The sequence below is a fragment of the Scardinius erythrophthalmus genome (assembly GCF_964197995.2).
Source record: "Scardinius erythrophthalmus genome assembly, chromosome: 15".
NCBI classification, from domain to species: Eukaryota; Metazoa; Chordata; class Actinopteri; order Cypriniformes; family Leuciscidae; genus Scardinius; species Scardinius erythrophthalmus.
In genome coordinates, this window is record NC_138235.1 from 35,156,626 (window position 1) to 35,175,967 (window position 19,342).

A 19,342-nucleotide genomic window follows, 5' to 3' on the forward strand; every position below is an offset into this window, starting at 1 on the left:
TCAAGCGGGTCTCAGCGACGCGACGCCCCTGAACGCGCGCTCGGATATCAGATATCTGCGGTGGTGTGTGTCTGGATGTACAGTACAGTACAGTATCAGTGTGTTCAGGAAAGAGTGAAGTTCAGGAACCAGCTTCTGCTTCGAGCTCATGGTATCAGATGGTAATACTATTGTACTCTAATATAGGCTACTATGGATGAATGATTACCATATTCATTCATGACATAGTTCTCCAAGATACTTCAATTAATTTCATAGTATTGCCATGGTACCATGTCCAAAAACATATGGTACTACCATGGTGCTTTTTGGCACTTTAAACTAGTATACTAGATGGTTTATACTGTACTGTAGTATACATACTAGAGTATAAGATGCTATAGTGTTGATATTAAACTATACACTAGATCATATACAATATCTTCATAGTATACTACATAGTGTATTATACTCATTTGATATCTTGTTTGTTCTTTGACAGCATTCTTTGTACAGTTGATGGAATAATATGGTAACACAATGGTCTAGTGATATATTTTGACTATGATATTGCCATGATTGCCATATTTAAATACTGTGTTGTTGCTTTGGTACCACGTTAAAACGTGTAGTGTTTATACTAGATGCTAGTAAGTATACACTCATTTAGTGGGTGTTTATTACTCTTATAGGTGCTTATATGCTTGATAGTTTTTGAGGAATACTATGATGTATCTTGTTGTAATTCAGTGTAATTGCAGTTACATGATTGTAAAAGGCTGAGTTTATGGTCATGTGCTTGTTTTGAAGGCGTTTCGTTGGTTTAATCAGTTTAGAAACTCTTCTATATGTCAGTTTTGAGGAGCATTTGAAGCATCGGTCTTTGCAAACGTCAGTGTTAGTAGTGAAGGTGTTCTGCTGATGTGTGTATTACTAGGCATTTTTGTAGAGTACTAGTAAACATTGTGACGTGTTGTGTGTCACTTGACACGTCATGTGAGTCAGGTGAAAGGTGTTTATCATATTCAGCCTCTAAGTCTCTCTGTGTGTGTGTGTGTGTGTGTGTGTGTGTTCAAATACTGCTTCTCCGTCCAAATGTGTCTGTTGTCACCGAGGGTGCTGAATAGCTGTGTGTTTGTAAGTGTGTGAAATGTGTGTGAGATGACAGGAAGGGTGCTGTCTCGTTCACACACAGATAACGCTGGCCTGGACTGCCTCACCATCCACAATAATTCCTAGTTCCACTTCAGTATCCTTGAAAAGTTTAGCATGTTTCTCTGGTTTACAGAATTAGTTTAATAAACAAGTAAAGGGTTTAATAACATTGGCCATATTTAGAAATGTATTTTATTGTAGTCTGTTAGAATGGGTCTGCTGTATGTTCACACTAAATGTTACCAAATGTGTGTGTGTGTGTGATGTAGATCTGTTTTTTAGATGGCAGTTTGAACTAAAATCACATTAAATTAGAAATTTTCAGATCCCATCTGTGCCACATTCATATTTGGAACAGTGTTATTTTATGATCATTGATTATAGTTTTTCATTAATATTTTGAATGTTTTATTTTTATATTATTATTTTTTTTATAATTTTAGTTTGTTAAGTTCATTTAGTTCTCTTGTCATCTTAGTTTATTTTTAATTTATCTAGATAGTTTTTATAATTTTATTTATTTTTAGGTATATTTTTTTATTTCTGTTCATATTTAACTTTTTCTTTTAAATAACTTTTTTTTTAATGGTTTTAGTTTTAGTTAACTATAAAAACCCTGATTTGGAAGTAAATAAATATGATACAGATGTGTTTTTTTTTTTTTTTTTTTTTTTTTTGCGCCATGTGACTTCAAGATCACTATTTCAAATAAATACTGTTCTTTTGAACTTTCATCAAAGAATCCTGAAAGAAATGTATCACGTGACGGTTTCCACAAAATATGAAGCAGCACAACTGTTTTCAACATTGATAATAATCAGAAATATTTCTTGAGCATCAAATCATCATTAGAATGATTTCTGAAGGATCATGTGACACTGAAGACTGGAGTAATGATGCTGAAAATTCAGCTTTGATCACAGGAATAAATTACTTTTTACAATATATTCACACAGAAAACAGTTATTTTAAATTTAAATAATATTTCACAACAATACTGTATTTTTGATCAAACAAATACAGGCTCTGAGAGCAGAACAGACTTCTTTCATTCTTACCGACCCCAAACCTTTGTATGATCTCTTATCATGTAGAAGAATGATTTCTAAGATCTGTGTGTTCTGGCTCATGTTACAGGACCAGATTTCCTTCAGTTTCAGACACAAATAATTGAGTGTAAACAAAAACAAACACAGGCTGTAATATGAGCTGTGTGTCAGCAGGCTTTGGCATGGCGTACGGTTGCAGTGTGTCATCTCGCGGTGTTCCTGCACAGACAGGAAGTCCAGCTCGTCCTTCTGCTCTGTTTCCTGTCCGTTTGCCCCGGTGTGGCGACCCATACTGACTTCACCCCTCGACAGACATGCGAACAGCAACACACACACACACACACACACATGCGCAAAGATTTGGAGGAAGTTTCACACACATAGACATTCTATGACAAAGACATCATCAGAGTGATTTTTGGATGTAATGTTTCTCTTGAACTGTTTGTTGTTGCTCTGCTGTTTTGTCAAATGCATATTTTCCCATAAAGACAGTCGCAGCATGAAATCAGTTTGGACCCTTTCATCCTGAAGAAACTGGAGAGAAACAGGAGAGTCGAGGTGTGTGTTTGATTCTGCAGTGAGTTGGGCAGATGTGGTTTTATGTTTCAGTTTTAGTACCTGGACATCCCTTTCAGACATCTTCCTCGTGCGTCGACACTTACTCCTGTTGGATGTGGTTTGTCCGACATTACTCTGGATTAGGGGTGTAACAACATATCGTGCCACAATATATCGCAATACAAAAATGCAACAATATCTATTGTGGATCTGACAATATGTATTGTGTGTAGTTAAAAAAATTCTAGTTTACATTACACTGCTATATATAATGTAGAATATAATGTATAATAATGCAAGGGGGGAATATTTGTGGGTCCTGATAATGGCAAATATCTTATGTTACCAGTAAAAAGTGGCCGATACATTATTTTAAAAATATCTTGTCAGTGAAAGAGTGCAAGCATATTCAGCTTCAGAATCATGACTATTGTTATTCTAGTGTCACTATTGTACTTTGCATTGGGTTACCAGCACCAAGTCCAAGCCTATTCATTAACACACCCAATGTAATGCCAAAATTGACAATTTTTTGTTAATCTTTTTCCATATGTTTTGGAGTATCGCAATAATATCATATTGTGAGTTCAGTATTGTGATATGTATCGAATCGTGACACGAGGATATCGTTACACCCCTACGGTCTGGATACCAACATGGCTCTCGATACACCACAAAGACTTGCCGTCCTGGTCACAGATGAGCCAGTGAGACACACACCAACAATGTGTCCTCTTTTGAGCTCTGATATGCCTCATGTTGTAGTGTGGATTGCTCTGCTAATTCAACCTTCACACTCTGCTCTCACTGAGGGAATGTACAATCAGTGAAGATTGGCCACAAGGCGCGTGCGTTTATTAAGTAGCCTAATGAAGTAATTAACTTTTTTTTCTGTGATTTTAGTTGTTTTAGTTAGTTTAATAACCCTGGCCCTCTGTGTCTCGATAATCTCCAGTGTCTCCTCAGACTCTCAAAGTCAGTCAAGTGAAGTGAGATGATGTGAGATAATTAAAGCGATACACAGCTGAGAGAGAGGCGTGTGTGTAACGGGGAACAGAGGAGTCATTGTGTGTCTGTCAGTAAGCTCTTATGAGTCTGCGGGATTCATATCAGCTCTCAGACGCTCGGATCCTGGTGTGAGCGCATGCTGATCTCTGCTCTGTGATGGATGAGTGTTTCTCTGCTGTATGAATATGAACAGGAAGTGGTTGATGTGTTGATTTCCATGAATGACAAGCAAAACATTTTCACTGCTTTAATTACATGACACAGTTTCCCTTCATTTGTTGTTGCAATCCACAACGCCCAGCTCAACCACATCTAGATATTTGTTAGTTAATTGTTCTGTGATTACTAGGGCATTGCTTTTTTGTTATTCTTTTGTGTTGTTGAAGTTATTGTGCATGATCTGTAGTGAAAGCCCACATGTTTTTTTCCATGAGCAATAATAGCTGGTGCTGATGACAGTTGAGCTAATTTTATGCAAATGATCAGCAACACGATACACGGACTATCATTGGTGGTTCTCACGTGATCTTCTGTGTGTCGGACCCCAGGAACAGATCCAATCAAATCAGCATCTTTAAGTTCGTCTTAGTCTTTCATAGAGAGCAGTCATGCGTGAGAGAGTTTTTGGACATGAGACGCAGTACTATTATAGTTTCTATTATTATTCTACTTTAGTTTTTGTTGTGTGTTTTTTGTAATTTTTTTTTTCTATATAATGTTTTTAAATTTTGTTGTAAAACCGTTACTTTGCGATTTTAACCCCATCCGAATCGGCCATGTATGTGTTTTTCTGACGTTTCTCCTCATGTTTTTTTTTTTTTTTTTTTTTTACCTACCTGAGCTACTGTTTGGTTTGCGCACCAGTTTTACACAGGCTTTCGTTTAATTTCAAAATGGATGGTATCCAACGAAAAAATAAAATGATAAAATTTATAAATATATCCAAATTGCGGAAACCGCGAAGACTGACCATTTTAATGTCTGTGTCAGGTAAAAAACTAGTTCCGTCCGAACAGGGCTTTAGTTTCAAGAAACTATAATAGTACTTGATCACATCAGTAAGGTCCATCTCTACATCTGTCCTTGAGGATAAATGTTAAAGCACTGAATGCACAGGTGTCGTAGATTTACTGGCTTGCTCACAGCAGAATAAGTCTGTTGTGGGATTTACACTAGCTTTAAGTCTCCATCTGTCTCTTGGACAAAAGCGTTGGCATGTTAACTGCTTGACTAAGGATGTGTTCACACTTGTAGTTCGATTCTTTTGGTTGGACCAAAAAGAAAATGATACATTTAGTACTGTTTTGCTTAGCGAAAAGAACATAAAGGGCCTCTTTACACGGATAGCCATCTGATTTGTTAAAACTCTTTCATTTACACTTGGCCACATAAATGAGTCTCTGCGCAACTGATAAAAATCCTTTCTTCGATTCCATGCTATATGCAAATTTAGCATATTCACTACCGATATGAGCTGCATTTTATTTATCCTCAGCTAATTTCAAGATAAAAGATTCCAATAGGAGAGAGAATCTCCATCAACACTGGTAAGATCATTTAGTCTCACTACTTTTAATGAAGATTATTGTGCGCCTGCGCCTCCATTTTGGGAGGAGTAAAATTAGGGATGCACGATGTAATGGCCACCATATCGGTTATTGGGCCAAAAAGAAAATTTGGCTGATATATTTAAGCTGATAAATAATGGATTATTTCCTTCAGATGCGCACTGTTCGCTATGATGGTTTTGAATTGCTTGAAATATGATTGGAATCACTTCAAAAGAGGAAAATACAGTGGCAGTGCAACATGTGCAGCGCAAGTCTGTCATATAGGCTACATACAATTAAAATGAGAACATCATAATTGTGTGCTTGGGACATGGCTTTTAATGGCGAGGCTAAAAATTTGGATTTAGATTTATCGGCCAATATGTCGGTTATCGGCTTTCAATTATATAAAATTATTGGTATCGGCCAAAATTTTCATATCATTGCATCCTTACACATGTGGCTTCAACAACCAGATACATTTACACCTGTCCAGTTTCGTGTGGTGCGTCTGGCGCGTACATATGGTGGTATTTTTACCAGCTGAGAACTCACAAAGAGCTTATAAAATGTGTAAAGCAATCAGGATTTCCTCCTTTACTGACGAACGAAAATCTCCTGCAAGGGGATGGCGGCTCCGGTGCTTTTACTGAACTATAATGGACAGCGTAGCTCCTATGATGAGAAGAACCAGGTGTGCTTGAGCATGTTGTCCTTTTTTAAAGGGTTAGTTCACCCAAAAATGAAAATTCTGTCAGTAATTACTCACCCTCATGTTGTTCCAACCCCGTAAGACTTTCGTTCATCTTCGCGCTACGCTTAAACACTACGTAAAAAGACTCGAGGTCCAGAGAGAAGGAAATGAAAAGTGGAATAAAGTCGTTATTTTTGTTTGTTTTTGCTCACAAAAGTATTCTCGTCGCTTTATAAACTTAAGATTGAGCCACTGGGGTCACTTGGACTATATTAACAGTGTCTTTAATACATTTTCTGGGCCAGCAAGTTAACGTGTCCATAAGCCTGTGGAGGAGTGATCCAGCTCTCAGATTTCATCAAAAATATCTTAATTTGTGTTCCGAAGATGAACGAAATGTCTTATGGGTTGGAACAACATGAGGGTGAGTAATTACTGACAGAATTTTCATTTTTGGGTGAACTAACCCTTTAAGATCGCATCTTGCGACATCACATCCTGTTTTTGGTCTTTGGTCTGTGTTGCATTCGTGTTTCAGTCGAACCGCACCAGAGTTAGTTTGGAAGTGGACCTGAGCTGAGACTCCCTGAAACGGTGAGTTTGTTTGGTGTGAATGGCTGCGATCACACTTCAAATGAACCACAGCGCGTTGATCCCTAATGGGGACCTAGTAACATTGCTGGGATAAGTCCCGGAACGCACCCTGTGTGAACAAAAGCCAGGACCAATGGCGTTAGGGGTGTCGTAGTGATGACGCACGTGCCATCGTTGCTCTGTTGCTCTTAGAGGAAAGTTTGTGTTCGTCATCAACAAAGAAAGAACGAAAAAAGACCAGGGAGCTCCTTACTATCCGCGCTGAAGCCGAGATCGTTCGCCAGCTTCGTGGAACGGTACGCGCATCATTAGTGTACATGTTTTCAACGCGTACGTTACACGTCACATCCTGACGTCACGTGAATTGAATAATAAAATATTGTGTCCTCCAGTGCCCGGACTCGACTGTAATCAGCAAATTTTCTGAGTCTAAAATGTCAGAGTCTGTGACAAGTCCGAGTACAAATTCACCCGAGTGTGTGACAAGTCCGAGTTCGTTCAAAATTGGACTCGAGTCCGTACTCGAGTCCGAGTCCGAGTTCGAGTACCCCAACTCTAATACGGGATGTGTGTGAACGCACTCACAGATTCTGGAAAATCACTGGCAGTGTGAATGAACCAAAATCAAACGATCCAGGGACAAATCCCGGGACAGATTAGCCGTGTATTTTCCGGAATCTCTGTGTGAAAGGTGCTTAACAGAGTTCCTTTTAATCCAACCAAACCTGCCAAGTGTGAACACACCCTAAGAGACTTTATATAGCACCACTAAGGCTTATAGAATGCATTTGTCACTCACCAGGAAACTTTTTGGGACAGTTTAAGGTGTAAATGTAGCATTGGTTGGATATAGAATTGGCGGTCTGTAAACAGTTGCAGTGTGCTTTCCTCCTGAAGTATACTTCATTTCACCACAGCTTCTGGAATTCCCAAAACACAAACACAGTTCCTTCCTTAAAAGCAGAGATCCGTCTCCGGACCAGACCAACCTGTTCGACAGCTGCTGTCAGGGCAGAAAACAAAGTCAGATTTCTTGTGAACGTCCTTGTCTGTAAGTTGCTTTGGACAAAAGAGTCTGCTGAATGAATGAATGAATGAATGAATGAATATCAACATATTTAAACAGATCATGTATTCAAATTTAATTGCAACTTTGAATTCAAATGTAGGGATTGAATGGGAATTCTGAATGGTTCATAACAATGGCTTTTGTAAGCCCTGTTGCAGCAATTTCACACTGAGGCTTTATTTAACAAGCTTACATAGTAAACATCATTTTCCAGCAGAAATAATAATTTAACGGGCGTGTCATGTGAAGTGATGTCTGTTGCCATGGGGTTGTCTGTTGCACAAACTGTTTTGGCATGTGCACGTTTGTTTTCTGAAGCTGTGAAAACTCTTCCCATCCCCAGATGGAGGAAACAGACGGTACATGATCTGAAGTTTGATCCGGTTGTACAGAAGTGGATTTAATGCAGTTTCCTATCCGCACGGATTTGTTTAATCAATGATTGGTCTATAGACGAGATCTGTAAAGTTCTGGTTGTACTATAGAGGAATTTATTTGTTTATAAGTGCTTTCATAGACTAGATGATTGATTTTGATTTGTATATCACTCATACTACAGTTGCCTTTCGGATTCGATCAAGTCCTGTCAGATCAAAGGTGATTGGACTTTCGGGCGCGATCCCAATATGTCGATCGTAACGTCGAAAGTGATGAAGTGAGAAATGAATGTTTTAAAAAAGCAGACATAATCTTTTGTGTCCCTGACCTGAGAGGAACCGCAGTCGACTGGCCTCCTGTATCCACACATCCCATAAGCCGCCATAAGGAGGGATTGGTGGGGAGGTTTCTAACCTATTTAATTATCCTTCCCCTATTATGTATAGAGTAAGATTATATGTGCTCTGTGTGGATCAGGAGAATGCAGGTCAGGCTTAAGTAATACTGATGGTCAGATGATTAAACTGAGTTTAAGTCACCACACACACACAGACACACACTGTCTCTTGATTTCAAGAAGAGGAGTTGGGTCACGCTCAGAGCGCGTGAGGCTCTCGTCAAAAGCCATTGTAATTTCCATCAGTCACAGTAACAGCTGACTTTAGTGGCTAGAAGCTCAGAGCTTCTTTTCATGAGCCAAAAGTATTAAACCGTTTGTTCTACAGACATGCTAACTTAAATTATGCAGATTATTGAATAAAATTAACTTGGGCGGATGATAAAACTTAAACCTAGATTGAAGGAGGGACCTGATCCATATATCAGAGGTTCAAGTCCAGCCTGCCCACTTTCTCCACTAAAATATGCCCTAAAATATGATTCATTGTATTTTTCAAAATTAATCCATGTAATCCCCTAGGTCAGTAACTTCAGTATGAAAGCAGGCATGTAAGCATATCCCAGAATTCCTTGCATTTAGTCCACAAACAATATACAATAGGATAAGATTTAATGTTTGTTATGTGTGTATGTTACCATCTGTTAGTTTTGACTGTAGGAGAAAAGTGAATTTAAGCTTTTTTGCACTATTTTTATCTTCCAGGTTCAAATTTGTCTTCGTGTCAATGTCACCGGATGCGTTTTCTTGCACTATAGTACACCAATGACTCTGTGTCTCATAATTATTCATGAGACTGAGTGTCCTTATCCTATGAGAAGACTTACGCTGCATCCGAAATCGAATACTTCCCTACTATATAGGCTAGTATGCGAAAAACAGTACGCCAAAAGAGCAGTATATCTGAACACTTAGGCTGTGTGTCCACCAAAGCTTTCAGCTGGCGTTTTGTCAGCGCAGCATTTTTTTCAGTTGAGACGCTTTGCTTGTTATAATACAGAATATCCGCGAAAGTGTTACTAGTTTTGTACTATTTTGTTTCTGTGTTGATTCTATATTAAAATGTCGATACAATGTAAAAAAATTTCTGGCTCTTGTTTTAATTTATTTTGTTCCGTTATTTAGCTTGTTGTTGTCATCTGTTGATGTTGTACAAGCAGAATGTGGCGGTTGGTCGGTGTGGTACTAGTCCCGCCTCTCCTCCACTGTGATTGGACGTTTGGGTAAAAGGTGCCAGTGATGAGCGCTGCGTTTTACCCAAAGTTGAACATTCTTCAACTCTCGGCGGCCGGTAAAAAATGCCGTGCGCTCATCGCTTCAGCGTGAAAAAAACGCTCAGCGCCTCGTTACGCTCATGGCGTTTAAAAAACACGGCGCTCCCATCGAAAACAATTGGAAAAACACGCCAGCCGCGTGAAAAAAACGTTTTGGTGGACTCAGGGCCTTAGGACCAATTTTACCAACAGCTTGCTCCAGTGCAAACCCTCTTTCAGCGTTAAAAAACTACTGTCAGGATTTACTAAAGACACACAGTGAAAAATTAGCGCTGAAAAGGCGTGGACATTGTTATTTTTGCAGCTGACTTTATTGTTTATGCATTTAAAGTAGTTTTCCTTTCAGACACAAAATTTATGGGAGGAGAGTATTTAAATGAATCATGTAAGGTGATTTACTAAGGTTTACACTAGTCAATTTATGGGTATTTGCACCATTATTTAACGGCCAATTAAAAACACGTCTGTGTTCTTAAATTTGCCCATCGTCAGTAGATCACGTGCTGAACTTTCCACTCCCATCAGCGCTTTTATGGGATTGCGCTCTCACGCTAATTTGCCCTGTTTTAGTAAATCTGGCCCATAGTATTCGAAAAACAGTAGGCAAAAATCCCTGATGACCCACTACTTCCACTGAGATTCTGAAGTGCGCGTTCGATGGACACTTTATTATCCCATGAGGCCACTATGAATGGCAGTGAAGCAACGCAACTTCTTTTCAATAGATCCTGAGTCTTTGACACAAGTGTGATTCATCCACACTGCGAGTTTACGGTCTAAAACGGATCCAGCGGCTTATAAAAATACCGCAAAATGCGCCTCAAAAGTTATTAAAGATTTGCAGCGACAGCAGAGTACAAATGCGAACGGCTGAATGTAGATGTCAATTCAAATTCATTCAAATTCAGATGTTATTTCATAATTTGGTCAGTGTCCCGGCTTTCTTTAGGAATGAGTAAAAATGTGTTTTGGAGACAAATGTCCATCTAGTCACGGGACTCCTGCGATTGATTAGATAGGAGTATTGCAGAAAACATCTTGTTGTTTCAGTTATATTGGGCTAAAGTTCACAGCTTTGATTCATGAGGCATCAGCACTGCAGGGATGGAAGGAGAACACGATCAATAATCCTCATCACACCTGGTCGAACAGGAACGCTGAGTCAATGTTTGAGAAGTTCCTCAGATAATGTTTGGAAAGCTGGAGGAAGGCCATAGGTGAGATTATAGTTTAGAGAACAAGGACGACCTTTCTTGCATTGATATTTTTTTTATTAGGTATGTGTGTTCAGTTGTGCTATTTCTACAATCTGAAGAGAATCTATTATTTGAAGAGAAGTTTGGCTTGAGCACAGGCTGTTTTTCTGTTCTGTTTTTCGACGGTGGCTTTTGTTATATTTAACAGCACACTCAACACAATGTGCTGCTATTTAAAGAGCACAGATCTTTTCCTGTGAGTGTTAAGACGTTTACAATGAATCGCACAGTTCAACTCTATTGATTATTTCGTTACGGAAGGATGGATTTCAGCAGCGTGGGGTGATAAAACAATGACTCTAATGCTACTGTGTGCTCTTTTCTCAGGAGGAAACACTAGTTTATGTCTCATTGTACTGAAGGATAGTGATTCAGTGATGATTTAGACTTGGGTTGAGAGTTTGTATTTAGGTATTCAAAATCACTGGAATTAAAATGGAGCCTTAATGCACGATTGTGGTGTTATTGTGAGTTGATGGTATGTCATTTTTATTTGTTTGTCTTTGTAATGGACTAGCCTAACTTGTTCCTTTTCTGCTGGCATCATCAAGTCCTTTTACTTGCAACCCCTCCCATCCACAACCAGTATGAAACACCCAGTTTTCACCATCCAATCAGGATTCTGAATGCATAAACTCAAGTCCCGCCTTCCATTTTAATATTGTGTTATACACTGCAAAGGTTTGGGGTCGGTAAGATTTTTAAATGTTTTTGAAAGAAGTCTCTTCTGCTCCCCAAGGCTGCATTTGATTGATAGAAAATACAGTAAAAACAGTTATATTGTGAAATATTTTTACAATTTAAAATAACAGTTTTCTATTATAATATATTTTAAAACGCAATTTATTCCTGTGATCAAAGCTGAATTTTCAGCATCATTACTCCAGTCTTCAGAGTCACATGATCCTTCAAAAATCATTCTAATATGATGATTTGCTGCTCATGAAACATTTCTGGCTATTATAAATGTTGAAAACAGTTGTGCTACTTTATATTTTGGTGAAAACATTTTCAGGATTTTTTGATGAATAGAAAGATCAAAAGAACATTTATATTTGAATAAAAGTATAAAAAAAAAACTGTAATGTATCTTGGATTATGGAAATAAAATAGGTTGTAAATGGCATTTCATGTTGTTTTGCAGTGTTTAAGTTCTCATCTCCTCAATGAGGTCATCAATCTTGAAAAGACATCTGAAACCAGCCTAGTAGTTCACTAGTGTTAGCTAGTCTGAGCCTGTTTTAGCTGCTCTGGTAAGTGCTTTTAAAGTGGTTTTGGCCATTTTTCAGCAGACCATCATAAACCGGCTAATACCAGCAAACCAGGTTTAAGCCAGTGTTTTCAGCAGGGACAGATGATTTTAACATCTATGTCTGTCCAAAGTGAATTATGTTATTAATCTGTTAAGGTCTGTATTTGTCAGTCCCTATCTCTTATCTCCGCTTGTGGCTGTCATTACAATGTGAGTTTTCAATTACAGAAGCACAGATGATAGTGAAGTTCAGCCTGTTCAAAGTGCAGTTTATCTTCAGCCGGCTATTCTTTCCACTGTAGAGCCGATAATGAGGATTTAGCTATTATCTTTTCATTTTCCCATGTTAGCAATTTCCCCCATTAAGATAGAAGCCATGAATTCCACTTCACATAATGAACGCTTTTTAAATATTGAAGCTTAATTCACTGAACTAAATGTTTTGTATACGGTAATGTGGTTTTAAAGTCTCCATATGGCCCTTTATTAATCTCTCTCTGTCTCTCTCTCTCTCTCTCTCTCTCCAGGTAACAGAGGTGTGTGGTGCTAAGCGGCTGGGTTTCTTCGGCTGCGGGCAGTTGTACGTGGCTCTGAAGCTGATGGCCGCGGCACAGGCCGGTTTGCCAGTACGCCTGGAGAGCATCGCAGGCGGTAAGTCGAACTGAGGGAGAAGCAAACGCGATCAGGGATTTGGCCTTGCATGCTTGGATTTACACTAAAGAGGGATAACACACAGAGGTCGTGCTGCGCTGAGAGGGCGCCACACGCTGAGCCAAACTCACTGAGAAAAGCCTGTGTGTGTAAACTGAACCACAGGACGGTTTCCTTAAACGCTTGAGACTCCCTCCTTTTATTGTCTAGACTTTTTAATCTGTGTTTACAGTAAATATAAGTTCACTTTTTTGTGTGTGGCGTGACAGTTACTGCAGAATTATGAATTGATCCTGACAACCAAAGTACCATTTAAAAGCTTTAACACAAGATTCTGAGATGTATAAGATTCTGAGATAATAATAAATATTATTTTTATTGTTAATTTTTATTCAATTACTCAATTCATTTCTAATCTTATTTTTTACTATTTATTATAGTAATTATTTATAAAAATTATTGTTGCATTTGTATAACCAAATTATTAGTTATTATTCTAAAATAAATTTATTATTATTAATTTATATCATTTTATTGATATAACATTAAAATTGTTTGAATTTTGTAATGGTTTATAATTGATATATTTTTTGAAATGTTTTATTAAAATTTTACTATTATTTTTAAAATTATTTGTTGCATATGCATAACGATAATTAATTATAAAATACAAAATTATTATACATTATTATTATTATACATTTCTAAATGTTATTATTTATATTATTTATTTAATAATAATTTTTATGGTTAATAATATATAGTTAATATTTTTTTTTTGTAAAAGTAATTATTTATTAAATTATTTATTGTTTTATGATCTACAGTTTTGCTTGGGAAAGCACCACAAGTTTCTAGTTTCAATAATATTTTCCAAAATGCTGCTATGTAACTTTTGGGCTTGAGCTCTTAAAGTAACTCAAATGGAAACACAGCACAGACAAAACAGTCATTTCCTAAATTTAAATAAACTTGTACAGTACTGTAATATTGAGCACTAGGCTGATTCCGAGCTCAGCACAGCTCCAGGCCACCCTGCCGGGCTGAAGTGTGGCGAACGGAGCCTGGATTAGTGTTTAATCCTGGTACAGACTGTTCCTGAAGGACCCGAGGGCCTGCGAGACCCTCACAGCGGAGAGAGGAGCTCAGATGACCTCACACTGCAGGTTCAGCACCTCTGATCTGTGAAGATCACGTCTGTTTACTCCACAAATCGCCTGGAAAGGGAAGGATGAAGACCCAGTTTGTGGACAGGAAAGACAGATTTATCGAGATGACCTCGGAGGGACCTTTTGAGAGATGACTGGCTTTACTTTGTAAAGAAGATCATCTTAGATCAGAGGTTTTCAGTTCTAGCTCAAATTTAACATTTAACACAGCTGCATGATCAAGTTCTGGAGGTTCACGAAGGCCTTGTTTGAAAAGGAACATAAGTCACATGGCCTCAACATGCTTCATGTTTCATTGAGCCAGTGTAATCCAGTTAGAAGTCAAAAATAAAGCTTGAAAGTCATTGTGCTGTTTTAATCCACTGTGCACAGAAAATAGTATGAGGAGCAGGGCACCAAAATGAACAGAAATGCCCCACAAATTCAAGATAAGAGGGCAAAAAAATGCCCTCGCACAATTATCTAAATCTATTACAGACGCGCTATTAAAGTGAAATGTTTTTATTTTTTATTTTTATTTGAGCATTATACCCAATCAGAAATGTTTCTGTTGAGCTTATGAATGCAATGGCCAATCAGAGGCGTTTAGTCTCCGCTGAAAGATCCGGATTTTTGTCGGCTCACCGATTGAATTTTACACTCTTGCAAATTATCTCATCATAACAATAAAGTGCAGATACAATGTAAGAAGAGCTGCACGATTCTGAAAAAAAAAAATGCTGCAGTCTATTTAAAAATGTTTAATTAATTAGAATGAAAAAAAAATTGGTTTCAACAAAAGATTCAATGACTCATTCATAAATACTTCACTTGTTTCATTACTGGATGAATCAGCGTTTTTAAACAAATCTCTTGAACGAATTATTCAATAACTCACATATAAATACTTGTTTCACTTGTTTCATTACTAGAAGAATCAGCATTTTTGAACAAATCTCTTGAATGAATGATTTAATGACTCACTCATAAATCCTCAATTGTTGTTTCATTACTGGATGAATCAACGTTTTTAAACAAATCTCTTGAATGAGTGAATGAATGACTCGCTCATAAATCCTCAATTGTTGTTTCATTACTGGATGAATCAACGTTTTTTAACAAATCTCTTGAATAAATGATTCAGTGACTCACGCATAAATAGTTCACTTGTTGTTTCATTACTGGATGAATCAGCATTTTCAAATCTCTTGAATGAGTGATTCAATGACAAATTAAAAAAAATTAACAGTCTCTTGTCGCCACCTACAGGATCTGTTCAATTTTCATCGCTACCGTAGACATCAGTGTTTATCCGAACTGTACTTTTGAGATAATTTGAATTATTGTAAGACAGAAATAATGATACTGTGTGGTTGTAAAAACTGCTCTCTCTGGCTCAGCTGCAGCGCGAACACAGATTTGAATGTTCCGGTATGATTTTGTCAAAGGGCATTAATCAACAATTATGACTTTTATCATAATATTACAGCCTTAATAATGCTTTTTTAAATTGTATAATGTGTATTTTTCATGTAGTAGGCCATTTACATTCTGCAATTGTTGTGTAAATGCATGTATGCCATCTCTGAGCAGCATTAAACAGCTGAATCTTATTTTAATCCTCTGTGAAAATAGCATCAGAATGCTGTTCTGAACATAGTGTCATTTATCTTTCCCCACAGAACTTCCTCTTCCTGTGTTTGTTGGGATAACGAATGAGCTTGAGATGCGTTACGCCAATCACCCCTCAACCAATGAGAGCCTGCCGCACATCCTGGGCTCAGTTCCAGGCTCCGCCCCTCGTCCCCCTGCAGACAGACCTGTACTGAGACACCCTGACACCAGCATGGACAAACAGGTCAGACATCAGGCATACTTTAAAAGTACTTTTGAGGTTTAAAAGACACGTAATATTATTGATTTGACAGCACTGACACCATCATTTAAGAACAAAGCTTGAACCTGAATTGATCTGGATGATGATGTGACTGTCTTCTGTAGAGCTGATTGAAAGCTAGTGGTGGAAATTTTGATTCTTTCCAGAGACTCGTTCATTTTCAGTTCGTTCACCAAAATGATTCGTTCAGACCCGTTCACTGATTCGTTCAGTGACAATTTCTTCATAAATACTGCAGCAGGTGGCAAAAAAGAGTGTATTTTATGATATGTTTTTACGAACGTATTTACTTGTTAAAAAAAACTGATTTGGCTTTGTTAAAATTTGTGCCTTATTTACTAAATTAATAAAATAAGTCTAAATAAGAGGTTCAGATGACCAAACCAAGGTTTTCTTGCATAATTAACATTTTAATTGTTTGGTCAGACATACACATTCATAAATCTGGGATTATATTAAACGTTGAGTTATGTTATGTATGTTAAATATGATAAACAATTATACACACTCCTATAACTGCGCTTTGAATGAGATTGAATCACATGCTAAATGACCGATCTACCCAGTACTCTCATTCACGAACGAAAGTACCAGTTTGATCAATTCGTTCACGAACGAGATCTCTCTCTCGTTCAGACTTGAAACAGAGCGATCTCGGTCAGTGACGGGCGTATTCGTTCATTAGATCCAACCAATTACATGCCCCTTCACAGCCCTAACTGAAATGTTATTTGCTGACGTTACGCAAATGAGACCTAACCAATACTGTCATATTTTTTGGTTTGTTTTAGTTTTTAGAGAAGTGCATATGACATGAATAAAACGTAATTAATTCATTTTTGATCATACAAAATGAACACAAGTAGTAAAGTAAATTTTTCAAAGTGCAAAATACCACAAAACTAAGTCTAAAACACACAAACAAAAGAAAAGAAAAGCAGGTAAAGAGAAGTGTAAATTTAAATCAAGTGAACCGTCAAGTACAAAATGACAATGTTAATTTGTCTTTGTTATATTTAACCATGCTTGCGTTATTAAACTGTTTTCATGATTGGTAAAGTGTTAATTTCCTTCTTTGATGCAAATATGCTGACTACACAAACCCAGCTCTATCGGTTCGCCACCATTATCGTTCAAACAACTGGTTCTTTTCGTTCACGAACGACATGTAGCCTACCAGTTCGTTCACGAGAAGATCTCTCTCTCGTTCAGACTCAAAACAAAAGCAACTCGGTCACAGTCAGTGAAGGGCGTATTCGTTCACTACATCCAACAAATCACATGCTCCGTCACATCTCATACTCGAACGCTATTGGCTTGAGGTTTAGTCATTCTTGACAGGTTGAAAACACAGAGCTATCCGCTTCACTGAGCTGCGCATGCTCTGCAATAGCGCCGCGCGGCGGTGGAGGGAGGAATTTCAGTGAACGAGAAATATGAGTCAATGGATTACGTGAACGAGAACGATTCGTTCACCTAAAAGATTCGTTCAAAAAGAACGATTCGTTCACGAACGTAACATCACTATTGAAAGCTGAATCGAATTTGTTTCATAATTGATGAATTTTGAATAACTGACACTGTTATTGAACTGAATTGAATCAACATTAAAATGAATTATCAAACTCGGCTCGTAATTTAATGCACTTTATGTTGTTATTATTATTGAACTGAACTGAAATGAGCTGAATAATGACACTATTGTCTTCTGAAGAGCTGCTTTATAGTTTGATTTGAGTGCACTTCATAACTAATGAACTTTGCAACATTAAGCACTTTTACACGCACACAAATGCACTGATAATGACTAAAAATGTGTCTGTTGAAATAACCTGATTTACTGGTTTACATGCAAATCAGTAACCTGGCAATGCAAGTAAATCAAGTTTACAAGACTATATTAAAAAACCTGATTATTCACCTTACCATTATTGTGTATTGTGTATCTGACAGGAGGCGTGGTCTCCACCGCGGTCACCCGCCATCTCCCCGCCCCGCTCACCATCAGCCTATCGCAACTATCCATACGCAGCACAGAGAAACGGAACAGACACGCTATTGGGTGAGAGTCACTGTCAGTCATTCCACATCCAGACCAACCTATGAACCTAGACATGACAGGAAATTGATGCTTTTTATTTAAAAATGTTCACCGTATTTTCTTTTAAAGACATTGATACTTTTTTTTTTTAGCAAGGATGCATTAAATTGATCAAAAGTAACAGTAATATGTATATATATATATATATATATATATATATATATATATATATATATATATATATATATATATATATATATATATATATATATATATATAAATAAATATATAAATTTCTATTCATCAAAGAATCCTTTAAAAATGTATCACGGTTTCCAAAAAATATGAAGCTGCACAACTGTTTTTAACATTGAGATAATAATGTTTCTGAAGGATCATGTGACTCTGAAGGCTGGAGTAATGATGCTGAAAATTCAACTTTGATCACAGGAATAAATTACTTAAAAAAAAAATTCAAATAGAAAACTATTATTTTAAATTGTAATCATTTTTCACAATATTTCTGTTTTTATAAATATTTGATCAAATAAATGCAACCTTGGTAAGCAGAAGAGACTTGCTGTATAGGTATTTATGTGCATATACATTTGCTCCTACTTTTTAAAGCTATTTAACCAGAAAATGTAGCTTTTTTTATCATCATTATTATTATTTTTTTTTTTTTTTTTACCTGTAGAGAGTTTTTTTTAAAATTAATCATTATTATTTTGCTGAAAATTTGTACTTGTAGATGATCATTTTGCATCAGTAAATACTCAAATCATTAAAACAGGACGAATGCTCATCTTAAATTCTGTATCAGGGAATTTTTTCAGCAAGATCCTGATAATGTTCTTTTCACAACAATCCCAGTGGAAAAGTGAAAGCAGATATTTCCACACTCACACACACACACCATGATGCTGTTATTAGATAACACAAGCACACATCACACAGCCGGCGTGTTTCACACACTGTGACCGTAGTCGTGGTTGTCAGACAGCTGTGTGTGTTTGTGAGCGTTCAGCCTTGAGCCCTCAGAAAGCAGTTGTCTAATTGTTGCTCTCCTGTGGCGTATTGATATCTCACTCGTTTAATCACACACCTGTTGAGTCAGTCCTTCAACCCGTCGACAGTCAGCACAACACACTCGCCAGTTCTGATGAAACAGACACACACTCTCATGCTTTCCTGAGAAAATGCCTTGAGCCTGCATATGTAACCACAGTGGTATGCTTGATTTAATAACATGCGCTCAGTGTGCTTCGTTTAGTGATAGTTGTCCCTCTTGGATATTTACACTCTAAATAATAAAAAATGTAAAAAATTAGTGAAGCAATTTTGCTCTGTAACTTTCTTATCCATTTGTTAGAAAGCAAAAAAAGAAAG

At 37.3% G+C, this 19,342-nt stretch overlaps 1 protein-coding gene across 4 annotated transcripts in view; it reads left to right on the forward strand.

The window, feature by feature from the left end:
- reps2 (RALBP1 associated Eps domain containing 2) overlaps positions 1-19,342 on the forward strand; it is a 51,988-nt gene that overhangs the window by 310 nt on the left and 32,336 nt on the right. For all 4 annotated transcript variants that reach the window (XM_081386087.1, XM_081386089.1, XM_081386088.1 and 1 more), the window contains exons 2-4: positions 12,744-12,867; positions 15,698-15,873; positions 17,866-17,974. In XM_081386087.1, the coding sequence (XP_081242213.1) occupies positions 12,744-12,867; positions 15,698-15,873; positions 17,866-17,974 (409 nt within the window). The remainder of the gene's footprint in view (positions 1-12,743; positions 12,868-15,697; positions 15,874-17,865; positions 17,975-19,342) is intronic.